Below are 15062 nucleotides of genomic sequence, written 5' to 3' on the forward strand. Positions count from 1 at the left end.
AATCTGCTTTCTTTACATCTTCCGTCGTGAGTGCTTCCTTTCAGACTTTGACATCTTAGTAGCGGAAGAATTATTTTTGCGGTTGCTATGATTCCAACTGAAGTAATGATGCGAGCTCTAATTGGCATTTTTGGGATGGGATGCGACCGTTTGAAAAGCAACTGCAAAGGGCTACGATTTTGCATTCATTAGTGCGAAAACGATACCTTAAATATTAATTTCCCGGCCATGTTTCAGGGAATAATTATCTTCATGCTTACCTTAACTCATTATTTTACCGCACGAGCTCAATCAATCGGATATACAACTATGCTATCGCTGCCAGTATGGGTTCTGTTTTCGATAACACGATTTTTATTATCCAACGTTTGCGGAACATTTTACTAACATTTTCTTTAATCTTTCCTTCAGAGGGTGCGTTTTTTTTTCGACGACATTGAAGAGCTTTGAATTTCAGCTCCCCAGCCACTCGTGGAAATGCAATTTGCAAATGCGATTCTGATCTCAGTTCCTCTCAACTACAAATGAAATTTACCTTTCGTTTTCACTTTCCCGTCTTCTAAACTATCTTTACAATCTTTAACAATTTTCCCTCAGTGCCAACGGCCAATCACGGACCCTCTGTTTGTTGTTATTTTAAATTAGTTTGCTTCCCTAGTGCTTCATTGTTTTTTTTAAAGCAACTGCTAAAAAATATAACACACATTCGCCCGTTCCGCACACAAATGTACTTGTCGTACTTACTCCAATGTTTTCCCCTTGCTGTACCTCCGCACATAGTTGTGTAGCATAGTAGTATGCTGCTACTCTTGTGTGTAAATTCTTACGCATTAAATTATCCTAACAGTAATTGTTACCCTTCGACCACGCGCCGGTGCCACCGCACAGATGGCCCACCGAAGTACACACACATTCATCTACACATTTCGTTTAGGATGTTTGCTGCTGTTTGGTGAAAAATGTACATGAGATTTCTGTTTTATGCTGCTTACTTCAAGCGAAGGGTTTCGTTAAGTAGTCGCTTCCTTAGTAACTAGTATCGTTTAAGACGTTTTGGCTTCTCTTTTAAATTATTCACCCCATTAGAGCTGTTGAAAACGGAAACCTTTCGAAACATTTACCGGCTGATGAAATCCTTTTTTTTAGAAAAAGGTTATTTATATTTGCTTGTAGGAATGCGCGTGTTTTTGTTCATTTTCAATAGAATTAATTTCATTTTAACAAAAAATCGAAACCATATCCATTACAATAGAACGTTTTGAAGTGTTTCATAAACCCTTAGGATGGAAATGGTACGTTGGAGTAGTTAGATACCTTTTGTCAACTTTATATTGTTTATAACTCACCTCTCCGTATCGCGATTATTACCGTTGGGCTTAAGTTTAAGTTTAGGAAAAGTGTTGGTTGTTGTCTTAGTGATAGGTTAACGAGTTACTTTCGTTAGTAGACGCTAGTGTTGTTTCATGTTTTAATTTCTTTTTTGTTTTGCACTGGATATAGGCTTATCCGTTAAACGTTGGTCACCGACTCTAATGCGGTACATTTGAAGGTGCGGTATGAAGGTTTTGTGCCTTTCTTTGCCTTCGTTGAATTCCTTTAGTGAACCCCTTTTCGTAATGTCTCAGAAAGGTTAGCTTTGACTCAAACCTTAGATGTAGGTTATAGTATTTGATAGGATAACATTCAAAATCGGGTCCTGGACGTAAATTGTCCCAAACTAATTAAGCCTATTGTTGTGGGAATAAAAACAAACTTAATGTCCTGAAAATAATTAGACAACACCTATCGATTGCATTTGAATTTTTGTTCGCTACACTGCACCACTAACAGATATGTCCTTCAACGCTTGGATTAAAACCTTCGGTGAAACATAGAGAAAGAAAATATGTTCTACCACGCAGACAAAAGAAACTATCTAGTACACAACATTGCCCGGTGCTGCAGTTACAAAAGAATATTTAAAAAATGTGATGAAAAAGGAGAGGGTTGAAAACGTAAAGGAAAAGGCAAGTAGAAACTCACGTCGAGGTTGTAAAGCTAAATCCGTCGTTTATCCCAAGGAAAACTAATCTATCATCCCTAGGGAAATGGCATTCACCTTCGCCATCGTCGTTCTTACAACTAAAAACTACAACAGCAATCACCATTCGTTTCACTCCCGCGCTCATATGATTCGTGGAAAACCCACAATAATAGAAAAAATTGACCAATCGAGAGGAAATACCGTTGCTCCGAATGTGCTTACCTTTCCAGAGGATGCTATTCAGCGGATTCTTATTGTTGATGATTGCAAAGTAGGCTACGAGATTTTAATCATCTTCCAACGTCAATCGTTGACGTCACTTTTCCGAAGCATTCCGCATTGCCAGCGGTGATAAGGCATTTATTATTAAAATTTTGCATTCGCCAAAAGTTTCCATTTCCCTGCGAAAAGGGTAGGATGGGGGCCCGCGTGTCGTGTAGGCGAAGCAGTGGGTGGGGTGTTGGAAGGTCAATGAAAAAGCCATGAAGATGAAAAAATGTACAACTCATCACCCCGGGAGAGCCTTTGGCGAGCCGGATTTACATCGGCTTCGATTTCCACCGTGGGCTCCATTGTTGGGCTTTTGTTGAAATGTTTCTGCACCATCATCTTCTTATGTTCATCCGTGTTACGTGAATTTTGGTACTTTTGCAAGAGAAAAAGGAACACGAAATGCGGTAAAAATAGATTCCCAGGAGTTGTTATGTAAACCCGAGAAGGCTCAACCATTTTCTTACGGAACCTTAAGTCAAATCCGGTGTCAAACCTTTGCCCGATTGTTCATCACTTTCCGAAGATCGACTTCGTCCCCCATCACAACCGATTATGACGTATTAGAAAATGGTTACCAATTGATTTTATGTAACATGGTTCGTCGAAAAGGGAGCCCTTCGGGAAAGGTTCTTTCCTCACAAGGGAATTTGCTTTTCACTTGAAACTTTCTTTTTTTCCACTAGAAACGGTATCAGTTTTATCCTTTCTGTTTATCACAACGTGTTTCCACGCGAACACTAGCACCCCCACGTGATTGCTGTTGCTAGGTTACTAACAACTATCCACCATCGACGGCCGTTAGACAGCGTTCAGTGGAGCGTCTTTTTATAACGTCTTTCAACTTGAGTTTGTTTGTTGTTTTTTCTTACAGTGTTTTGTGTGAGTGTTTTTGAGAGAAATGTTGCATCACCTCGAGTGTAAAAGTTTTCTCACTAGCTTAGTATTAGGGCTAATCGAACTAGAACAACTGGTAATATGTGAAGATTTGCCAGGGAAAGAGAGCGTGACAGGTTATCAAACGATATTTGTTGTAGGTCGAATGTTGTAAAGGTCAAGGTCAAGATACATAATGCATTTTTAAAAACGGTTGTACAATAATGTAATATTTTGCTATTGCATGCTGTGGTTGATAACAATTAAATGTTTCTAGAAAATTCCGCTTCGGCAAAACTCCGTCAAAAGACAAATGTACAGTTGTCCATCAGGTGTTGACGTTTGCCTACTCCTAACAAAGACGGTCGTATCTTTCCGTGCATCTCTTTCCCTTTAATAGTCTATGCATCAACGTTTTGCTTTTTAGTTTAACAGTTTTTGTTTAATCTGTCCTTGACTGTTAAACAGTTAAGTTGTATCCTACAGTTACTGCGCTTCTTCTTTAAGATTTTTATTATGCTCTTTAATTTGTTTTTGACTTCGCTTTCGGTTAATCTGCATAACTCTGTCAAATATGTGTGATTAATAAACGTTTCCCCATCACGTTCCTACAAACACTCTACGGTCTTCGCCGGTCACATTAAACTACACATGGTGTGACTTTACCATTCTCTTTCAATTTGTTTATTAATTTATTTCTCTTATCACAATCAGTAAGTAAAAAAATTAAATATTCGTTTCGAGGCACGTTAAATGTTTTGTTTCATTTTGTTTTTTTTTTCTTTCTACCATTTTCACTATTTTCTTTTTTTCCTAAATCGGGTTCTACTTTATGTCGTATATGCCACAGTAAGTTTTGCACTAGCTTTGCAAACATTACATATTCACGGTCTGGCGTTTAAAGTGCGTTTAGTACAAATTAAAACGACATTCAAGTGGGATGTGGTTTGCAACCTTCGTACGAGATATTGTTGGTATGCAAAGCACCGTCATGTAAGTGGTTTCAATTGTTCTCAGCGAAAGGTTTTGAGCGAAGCTTAAATTGACTTAAGTATAATGGAAAAATAAACTACTTAGCACTTCCACTGGATTAAGATTCATGATATCAAACAAAAGATAGATATAAACATATTTGGTGAGATTCAAAATGAAAACAAAAAACAGAAAGTAAATCTAAGACACAATCAATATACAAGTAGAAAGCTGATACTGAAATCGTTAAAATGAAACCACTTATGGATAAAAGAGTCCACATAATCATTACAATTAATGTGCTGTAGCTACTCATTATCGAATTTGTGCGTGTTGACAATGTTCTTACGGTTAATTTATGCTTGTGTAATTCTAGATAGAATTAAACACATTCTTAAAAAAATAATAATATAAATGTTCACGAAATCGAGAAGAGGATTAAAAATGTTATTAAACTCCAAAACAGTTGCTTTCATGTTTCTGTCTAAGATAATGCAATACGTTAACCTATGTTTATCATACTGGGATCTTTCTTCCCTGCGGAAGGTCAAATGAAAAATGTTTTCCTATAACGCACACGCAAGGAAATAAACTGATCTGGAGTGGAAAAAAAAATTAGAAAAGAACGAACCTGATCCAACTTGAATTGCATCATTCTGGCACAACGGGAATGGAATGATTATTTCCTTCCTTCAATTTAGTTCACTTGAGGATGCATCCTTTAAGCCGTTGCCGGTTTCCGGAGCCGCGGACGCGCGTATCCGTAACCAAACCGAAATCGATGGAAATTCCTCGGTTGCAGCAGCCGGTCCGGTTCGTTCGGCTCCTTGTCCTCCGACCGATCGGTGACTGCTAATGGTGTCCCTTCCCCTTGACGTCCTTGCTTCGAGCTAGATGTCCTATCTAACGTCACTTCCACTAAGCCACTGCCGCTTGTTGTGTTGTGTAACCCGTTTTGTATCTCCCCAGCATCTCGTGTCCACTCGGATGCGGACATGGTGGAATCTTTATTTAATCAACCCAGTGTAGCGTGGGTGTGTGTAGGTGGGGGAGGATCTTTTTTTGTTTATTTTTTCTTCTAGCGCTCTCCCCTCCACCACTCGCGTCGTCCTTCGTCGACGGCGTTAGGCGAAAATGTGACTGGCGAATGCATATTCATAACGTATTCTGACGTCCTGGTACTCCATTCCCGACGCTTCCAGTGGTCCCACCCAACCCCGTCCGAGCACCCGTTAGGGATTCATCTGCTGTCGCCGTCGCCGTCGTCGCCGATGCCGCCGCTGCTGCCGCTTCCGCCGATGTCGTGGTCGTTGATGAATGCGATTTGCGTCGATGCGATCGAAGTCGTGCCGCAGCTGATGACGACGAAGATCCAGGATGTTCCTGCTGCTGCTGCTGCTGTTGCTGTTGCTGCTGTTGATGGTTTTGGTTGTTTCTTGCTTCCCCCCTTCTTGTCGGTGACTTTTGCACTCTAGCGGAGTGGAGTTTTTCCGATTGCAAAATCACCCGCAGGGAACGAAAAACGAACATTCCCAATAGCATAAGCCCCGGAAAGGGGGTTTAGTCGGGATGTCGAGTTAATCCATCACAATGGGTCAATCCCGCGTATTTCAATGTCCACCGATGTCCCATCGACGCGTGAAAGGGCAATAGAGTTGAAGAAAATGAGAGGAAAAAAAAGAGAGGACAAAAGCGTTAGACTGTGAGAAAGAAGCGCCGCAGTTCGCCATCTCCAAATGTAGGTTAGGAATGATTACAATCTTAGTTTGGTGTCGTCGGGTCGTTCTTTTGTTTTTTCCCCCACCGAATGGTGGCCACCCTACTGCGCGGCATTGCATACTGAAGTGTGTATTCGCATATTATTTTGCTCACGTTTTCCTTTTGCGTGACGCCCGTTCTTTAGGTTTCCCTCTGGGTCTGGGTGCACGGTTATCCCGGTTCAGCGAAGGGTTGTCGGAGGATGGTCGGGTCGAGTTTTTCAAGCAGCACAAGTTTTCTTTTACTACAGAGCAGAGCTGCTGGAGCTCTGGTAACGTGGAATGCGGGAAAGCATTTTAAAAAGAGCCAGCGAGATTTCAAATGCATTTCAATTCCAACTCCTTGGCCCGGTGATCATTTGCGAGCACTCTGTTTTTGCCTCTTCGAGCTCAAGGAACTTTCATAACAGCTCTTTCATTAAAGAGTATTACCATTTTGATGAAATCTCCACCATTTAAAACCAAATAACATCAAATCAACTTTAAGCCGTCACTATCATATCAAGTTACTATTTTATCTTTTTAACGGTCTCAAGAATATTGGAAAATATTTTAAAATGTACTGTACACAATTATCTGGAACAATTATTACAATAATTTCCAAATTTGAAGAACAGTATAAACATGACATAAAATATTTCATAGTTTACATTTACATAATATTATATAATATTTATACTTCAACAACTACTAATTTGTTGAAAATCGTACTTCTTGAATACAGTTCTTGTGGACACAAAGAAAGCATTTTATTTTGCTGTTGGATTGTTCACAAGATTGGCGAGACTGGGAAATTTAAGAACAATCAATAGTAATAATGTGATCGGAAAAATCTAATAAAAGTACACGAGAAAGTCACCTGGTATTGAACACCGCGTTCGACAGATTAAACTTACATCGTTGCAAAAAACAGGTATGATATCGTGTGCAAATCCGATAAGAATTGAGATGCGTTTCGATCATCTTTCAATCATATTTATTTCTTGAGGTTAAACAATTCTACCAAATATTAATGCATGGTTTTCACACATAGAATGGAGTGTTAGTTATAATGTACTCAAAAATATTTTTTTTTTTAATTTTAAACATAAATAGCGGTAAAGCGTCAAAATCGCGGTTGTTCTAGTGTCAACATATGTATTCTTACGGTCGGACTTTACCGATCACTTTTTTAAAAACTTTTCAATCCCGCTGGAAGAAAACCAGGTTTTTTTTTAATGAAGGAAATATTTAACTACCGAAACAATATAAACTGGAATGCTTCATAACCACAAGGACCATATTTAATCAAATGCCTTCCGTTGATGAAAATGTCCACGTCTACGGGTTTTTTTTTTATATAGACTAGTAGATTTTAGACCAGTAAATGTTCGCATTCCCCGTTTTTCTGCAACTTTCCCCAACGGGAAAGATTTTCCTCCCGGAGTGAGATATTTTGAATTCGAAGCTCGTTTTCCGATTTAATCTTCTCGTTCCCGTGCGCTCTCCCCCGTTGTCGTATCAAGCTCTTGTTCGAGCTTTTTTGCGTGTGCCGCCGCTTTCTGCCGGGAGGACACGAATGAAATATTGCCCGCCAGCTGGAACCAGACGCATTTTCCCACCTGTTCCCCAAACGCCTCTCGTTCCCCCGCACCATATTGTTCGGGGGGAAAAGAAAACGAGCGAAAATCAAATCTATAACCGAAGGAGCCCGTGCTTTATTCCCGTGCGGGGACTTGGTGTTGGATTTTATGGCAAGTTTACATGCCCGCCCCTTAGGAGACCAGCGCCTGGATTGGGTTTGATGAAGGCGGAAGGCGGCGGTGGCGCGGGTAGCAGCAGACTGTCTTAATTTAGTGCCACTCCCTTCCTCCCTCCGTCCACTCCCCCGAGTGGTGGTAAAGAAGCGGTAAGCTGGTTGTTTAAAGATTCGAACGAACGGAAGCGAATAAATTCTCCCGTTGATTAGCTCCCGCCTACCACCCACCGCATGGGGAGGGTCGGGCTTGCTGGCTCAGCGATAGTAGCAAATGGTCATCGGTCTTCCTGTCAGCTCCCTGTGTCTTCCTTCCTACCGCAGCGTCGCCTCCTTTCGTCGGAAAATTAGCTTAGCTTTCCAGCTGCCCTCCTCCCGGGAGGCTGGCCGGTTCCATTGCTGCGGGATGTATATACAATCAAAACTCTTATTCAGCAAAGAGCGTATTGAATTTTCCCGGATGTTTCCACCCACCCGGGGGCGCTGTCGGTCCTTCGAAAGTTAATTAGTTTCGATTCGCGTAGGTCATGATTTTATTGGAGTATGAAAATTGAATAAAAATGTGTTCGGGCTCGACGAAATACTTGAACGTGTTGCGGAAGTTTTCAGAGAGTATTCTCTGCCTCTTCGATGGTGTTCGATATCGTTCCTTCTGCGTTTGCGGGCACCGATGGTGTGATATATTTTAGATTTAATTAGTAAGCGTAATTTTATGATTGATGGGAAACGTCTTGTCACTCGCCGCTTACCGCTGAAGGACGCTCGGTGGGTATCGGGTGGATGAGAAATTATGTTTTAATATCCTCTAATGGACCGTCAGCAAATTAGTTTTCCACTTGGTAAACATGCGGACTTTTCATTACAACTTTTTTAATGGGCAGGAAACAGACGGAAAACTGAAAGTAACATTTAACATTCTTGTGATGAGTAACATTGGTACAGTTGAAACAAATAAAAAGGAACGTTCTTCAAAAAAACTACTTTCACCATAACAGAACGTTAGTTGCCATTCTATCAACTTGCATTCTTCGGGGAGTCTTCGAAAACAGGAAAGAACCATTCGATTCAACCCGCGCGCCGAATGTAATAACCGGGTAAATTGTAAAACATTCTCGTAAAACACATTGTCGTCGGGTCGTTTGCGGTGCGTCGCTGTTGACCGCAAAAGTTTGATTTCGTTCGAGGGGATGTTAAAAACTGTTATTCAATCCTGGTGCCCGAAAAAAGTTGCATGCTGCGCGGGGAGGGCGCGTCGGAAAACGGCGGGGGGAGGGTTAAAAGTTAGCAGCGGGTTACAATCTTGCAACTGTGTTTAATGGGATTGTCGAACAAAATTGAAACAATCGTTTCGCAGTTTATGTAAGATGGTTATTTTCCCGCACGGGGAAGCCCAACTCACTCGGAGTCGGTTAGCACGGTTCTTCTTCGGTTGAGCTCAGTTTTCCTTCACCATTCCGAACCGGCTCCTTTGCAAATGTGTCATAAACGAAGGAAAGTTGTGAACGGACGCCGCTCGAAGGAAGCTGGAGTGAAGGATCAGGATTTCTGCTTGCACATGCACCATGCAATCTCCATCAGTTTTCCTTTCCTTCATCTCGGGGGATCTGCTGTCCAACTCTCGTGGAACGTTTGGGGTCGTTAGTAGAACTCTTTGGTCCGATTTCGAAAGCGATTACATTCGGTGGAATGTTCTCATAAAAAAAAGAAAAGAAATAGAAGCAGAGCGCTGCACGAGCACGCTTCCCGTCTTGCGAATGGAACGTGACCTGCACGCGAGATCCTGGTTGGTCGGATGTGTCGGAGTGGCTGGATGTGCCGGGCAGGCGTCACTTTATGGTGAACTGACTAAAATAACCCACTTCCTACGCAGGATCACCGCAGGCGAACACGCGCCGTGCGGGGAGATTGAAGGGATTATTTAGCCCACTGTTGTCACCCATTGCGTCGAAGGTGCAACTACTTTCAAGTAAAATTTTCCAACCCCTTGGAGCACGACTTGCGACGGAGTGGAACACTAGAATTAAGAGTGGAAGAAAGGAAGTTCTCCTTGGAACTACCTCCAGATGGCTTTCATGTGCGAGGGAAAGCTAACGAATGGAAAAATAGTACAAAACTCGGAAGAATCCTTCCACAGAACTACAACACGAGCACGGGTTCAAGCACGGGCACGAGAGAGCACCAGTTTCTAAAAGTATCTAAAATCACGTTCACCAGGGTTTCTTTACCTCAAGCTTTACAGCCTTTTACGGTAGCCAACTTCTTACGAATCCGGTAGTGGGATTTCGCTAGCTCCCTACCAAATCCCCGAGCATCGAAATGGGTTACGTTTTAATGCATTTGTGCAGCCTGGGTTTAATGCTGGCATGGCCACTCAGTTGAAGCGTGATTCTGCTGGAAAAACCTCAACATGACTTAACAGTCGTTTACCGCTTGGATCACCTCTGACCATTGTGGTGGCGATTAAAAGGTTCTGTGACCTTCATACCGATTCCAGCCGTGCTTTTTCGGACGGCAAGGCATTAAAATCCTTTATCCCTTTTCCTTATCCATCAAAGTTCGTTGACCGCCTTGGGACAGAATGCTCCAGAGTGGGTGCTTTTATTCCACCGGCCACTTCGGAGTATCATTGCGAATGTTTCCGTGTCACTGGGGGTGATGAACCGGTAAAAGTAAAATGTCGATGCCCTCGATCCACGTGCTCGACACAAACGACCAACGATGTTTGCCTCTTCCCACGGGATGCCGATACTCTGGATAATGATGGCCTTTTCGATTTAGTTTTGACTCCCACTTGACAGAGTTCACAGTTCGTTTTTGGGGAGGGCGTCAGGAATGCCCTGGCTCGGGAAGCGTGTAATTAATGCTAATGAATGTCGAACCACCGTGCGCTGGACGAGATTTACTCGATGGGAGCAAAACCTTACCTGTCCTCCAACTTCGAGATGCGCTGCTTCAGTTTGGCCTGGCTCGCGGAGTACTCGGCCAGGAGGCGGGCCAGCCGAAGGTTTAGGTTTTCCACCGTCTGCTCCAATCGGGCGACGCCACTTTCGAGCGAGTCCTGCGTCTGCTGAGCATCTGTTGGGCGAATGCGGGAAATGACGGTGGAACATAAGGTGACTCGTTTGAGGTTTCAGCGGACGGATGTTGATGGAAAATTGTCGCCAGGCTCTGACCCTGATGCTGGGCCGATAGGACACGGTGGACGTTCGGTGGTGATACTTACTGGCAAACACCGCCTCATCCAGCAGACCATCCTTCCGCAGTAATTGACATCCCCGCTCGGTTAGCGAGGCCCGGGCCTCCGGATAGTCGGCGAGCGTTTCCCAGAGGTCACGTTTCGCCAGGCAGAACAGATCCGAGTAGCCTGTGCGTATCGAGGGAAATTAATGTGATGGAGAGTGGAAAATGAATGGAGGAAAATATGAGAGTTCAATTATTTGAACGCAGTAGCGTTGGGCGATCGGGTCGATTGCTTTAATTGGCAATTTGTGATGCGTAAACGACACAACAATATGCTAAGAATAGCTGATGCTGCGCTAGCGAAGAATTAATGAACAATTTATTTTTAGTCCAGAGTCACAATAATATCACAACCATCAAGCGGGCTCATGTTACGTACGACACAATGACCTTAAACATATTTGTAAAGGAAAGGTTAAACTTGGCTAAAACTGCGCAACACGAAAAGGCTGGCAAAATCCACATTAATCAAAACAGACATACAGAAATCGTCTCAAGAAAGGTCAACAGAAACCTTGAAGAACTTCTAAATTAAGTAAACTTTTCAACGGCCTTCATTTGTGCTCCACTGTATTTGTTTCATCGGCGATTGGTTGGGCTTGAGTGAATTTGAACAGATAAAAAGAAAAACGATTCGAATGATTTTTTTTTTGTTTTGATATGCTTCTTTCTACCCTCCGCTAACGAGTTCAAGTTGCACTGATTTTCCGAAGCAAAAAGCGAAAAGTTGCCGAGTTTGCCCCGGATTCGCTGGATAAGCAAATCCGCCTTCAGTCGATGAATTTCTCCAACGAGCCCGTCCTTTGGCTATTCGGAATTTATGCTCCAGGGTGCCGGGGCGATGCTTATGAATAATTCACGAGGGTATGATGGGGAAAGCAAAGCGGCAACATTCGCCGCCGGGACGAGGGATGAAACAAAAAATGTAGACTCATATCGATGCGAGACGCCTTTTGAAGTTATCCGCTCAGCACGAAACGAACAATTAAATGTACGGATTTTCTTTGCCATTGACCGAAACTCAAGCGCTGTCGCCGGATTGGAAAATGGTTTTCTACACTTAGTGTAATTAAATGACGAATGGGGGTTGCCGTCGGGATGGAAACCAATTTCTCAAAATGGTGGTCCACGGTTGAGATCAATAAATATAGCACAATATAAAATAAATACTCCCGGATTATCCGGGTACTGTGTTCTGCCTCTTGTTTAACTGTTCTAGACTAGTTTGAAATCCTTTCTTTTATGTAGCTTACATCAATTAATAAAGCCTAAAGCTTTCCAACCACTTACCGATCGAACGTACGTTGGCCGTACGGCGGTTTCCGGTACGGTTGCCAGCAATTTCCAGAACGGACACCTCGCCAAACACCGAGCCGGCCCCGAGCGTAGCCAACACGGTGATGCCATCGTCAGCCACCACCGAAAGGCTCCCCCGCTTCACGATGTACATCTCTTTGCCGACATCGCCCTTGCGGCAGATGTAGTCGCCCGGGCTGAACACCTGCAAGGGGACGGAGCGTTGGATTTCGGTTCAGCATCGTGTCACTTCATTTCGGGTCGGTTTCGGTTCGATCGCGGAGTGGGTCAACATCCTGCACCGACCATCCGAACACACATTGCACGCGTTCGTACCTGAAGTTTGAGCTTTAGTACAAGCGCCTCCAGCAGCCCCGGCTCGCAGTCCTGGAAGATGCGGACCTGCCGCAGCGTGTCCATATGAACCCGTATCGCAATCTCGGCCTTCAGCTTGTCGGGCAGCGCCGCCAGCACGCGCTCCTCGTCCAGCGCCCCACTCTGGGCCCAGGTGTACGCGAACCATCGGATGACCTGCCGTCGGTGTGTGTATGAGTCGGTGGAATACGAGCCGCCAGCCGGAAAGGATTAACGAGCCAGGAGGAGCGAAACAGACGAAAAACCCCGAACGAGTGAAGGAAAATCAAACATGATAGCTTATCGCACACGCCATCCAACTACACGACACTTACCCTCGCCTCCAGCTCACCGCCAACCTTTCGAAAGGCCATGTATTGCTTGACACCGTCCATCCGGTTCTGGAATTCGACCCGTGTTACGTTCATGTTCGATATCATCGAACCGATGTTTCCTGCGGGTGGGTGAAACAAAAAAAAAAGAAAAGACAAACCCCCATAGGAGAATGTATGGCCCATGTTAGTTTACCGATACGCGAACAAGTTGGTGAGAAATGGACACAGACAGGTCGAGTGACATGTTCTCGAGTGTTGGAGCTGATGATGAATCTTGACCGCTTGGGATTACGATGCCGTTTCGCAATCGTTTTCATGTTTCCTCGCTGACAGTTCTAGATAAACTGTTTGCTCGCGAATGGGAATGGCGAGTTTGTTAAATGGAGTGACAACAAAATCAAACGCCACGATACTGATAGACTTTTGGCGAAGAAAATAAAACAAAATATTACTGCTAAACTGTTCACAGAGATGACACAACCGAAGTAGGCAACAATTGTCGAAACCATTTTACTTCTCGTTGCTATAGCAACGCACGGTTCGAATTACTCACCGACGATGGTGGCGAAGATGAGCACACCGGCCAGGAAGTCCGCGACGACGAACAGATACTCGGCGTCGTTCTCCGGCGTTGGCGTCTCACCAATCGTGGTCAGCGTCAGCGTCGACCAGTAGAAACTGTAGATGTACTGCCGCGACAGGGTCAGATTCTTCGGCCCGTTGATGTTGTACACCCAGTTGTCGGTGCTGAAGCCGAGCGCGTAGCTGATCGCAAAGTACAGACACGCGTTCCAGTGGATGAGTACTAGTATAGCTAAAACAACCTGCCGGGTGCCGACGGAGAGAAAAGAGGGTAAGGAAAACCGGTGCGTTGGTCCAGACGTGGGACATTCTATCGATAGCGCTTACTTTACATATCCTAAAGGCGTTCGGGTAGCCGGTGGCCGTTTCCGTCCGATCGAACCATTCCCACATTCTTGGAAGACGCAGTAACCTATTAATTCTAACTATAATTGGACACGGTAGCCGGGTGGCGGCGCAGGAACTCGGGGCCCACCAGATGTAGGCCAGATCGGTCGGCAGCATCGAGACGACGTCGAGCCACCAGCGCTGCTTGGAGAAGTAGTGCTTCCGCAACTTGGACGCATCGCGCACCAGCAGTCCCTGTTCCAGGTAGCCTGGTGGAAAATGGAAAAGTAACGTTCAGCTAGGAGGTTTATTTCATAGGGCGGTTGAACGGTGGAAATAGAATGTGAATGGAATGATAAAATGCCCTTTGATTGTAGCGTATCAAAAACAGATCTGAATAACCATCACGATTGTTTTCATATCTCTACCTAATTATAGGCTTTCCATTTTCCAGAATACCCAGCTAGAAACTAACAAACGGTAGCCTCTTCATTGGCAGAAGTGTATTTAGCATGAACTTTGGAACAACAAACGGCTGCATTTGATTTGAACTATTGTTCGGCATTGTTACAAGTTATGTTAGAACTTGTATGATAAAGCTACAGGAAGATCTCACTTTTAAGCGTTTCCAATTCAGCAGTAATATCTTTTGGTAGGTTGTTTAACTCTATTAAATTTATCAAAAATACATTTACAAAACTTTTTCTCCGCATTATTTTGATTGCAATTGATATTTTCAAGAATTCTGCACACTACTAGTTTAACATAGCGCATACCAAGAAAATCTTCTTTTTTTCCCTAGTAAAACCAACTGAAAACTTTAATAACTTTCGAATTCCTTAAACAGGTCGTTGAATTTATGGAACCTTTATTCAGCCTTAACAACAACAATAGAAAATCATTATGTGATAATTAGTAAATAGAAAAAAGAGTAACTCGTCAAAAAAAACAACGAATCGAAAAACACACTTAGTTTCATTACAGCATTAAATGGCATAAATATTTAAAAATAGTTTACTTGGCATATTGCTACATCCGCCCCAATTCAATCACTCTTAGCGGTTTTGAAAGAATTTCATAAATGTCGATTAATTTCACAACCAACAATGGATGCTTTTTTCTTAGTCCGGATCAAATGATGGTCGAAAGGTCATTTATTAATAGCACTCCGCCATCGGCTCCGGTTTTCGAGTTTGATCCGTGTAAATGTAGATCCGGAGAAAAACGAAAGGATCCCCATTTTTGGACAGCCCTCTCTCTTATTCGACAGCACCTACATAAATCTTCATTTGTTG

General features: G+C 43.4%; 1 protein-coding gene across 1 annotated transcript in view; it reads right to left on the reverse strand.

Annotated features, from left to right (window-relative positions):
• Nucleotides 1–5296: 5296 nt before the first annotated feature.
• Nucleotides 5297–15062, reverse strand: part of LOC131293348 (cyclic nucleotide-gated cation channel subunit A) — a 47006-nt gene continuing 37240 nt past the window's right edge. The window contains exons 5-12 of the mRNA XM_058321428.1: nt 13768–14036; nt 13412–13682; nt 12859–12977; nt 12506–12700; nt 12164–12374; nt 10857–10997; nt 10558–10708; nt 5297–5612 (exon numbers count right to left, since the gene is read on the reverse strand). Of these exons, the coding sequence (XP_058177411.1) occupies nt 5297–5612; nt 10558–10708; nt 10857–10997; nt 12164–12374; nt 12506–12700; nt 12859–12977; nt 13412–13682; nt 13768–14036 (1673 nt within the window). The remainder of the gene's footprint in view (nt 5613–10557; nt 10709–10856; nt 10998–12163; nt 12375–12505; nt 12701–12858; nt 12978–13411; nt 13683–13767; nt 14037–15062) is intronic.

Source organism: Anopheles ziemanni, chromosome 2, assembly GCF_943734765.1.
Source record: "Anopheles ziemanni chromosome 2, idAnoZiCoDA_A2_x.2, whole genome shotgun sequence".
In the NCBI taxonomy this organism is placed as follows: Eukaryota; Metazoa; Arthropoda; class Insecta; order Diptera; family Culicidae; genus Anopheles; species Anopheles ziemanni.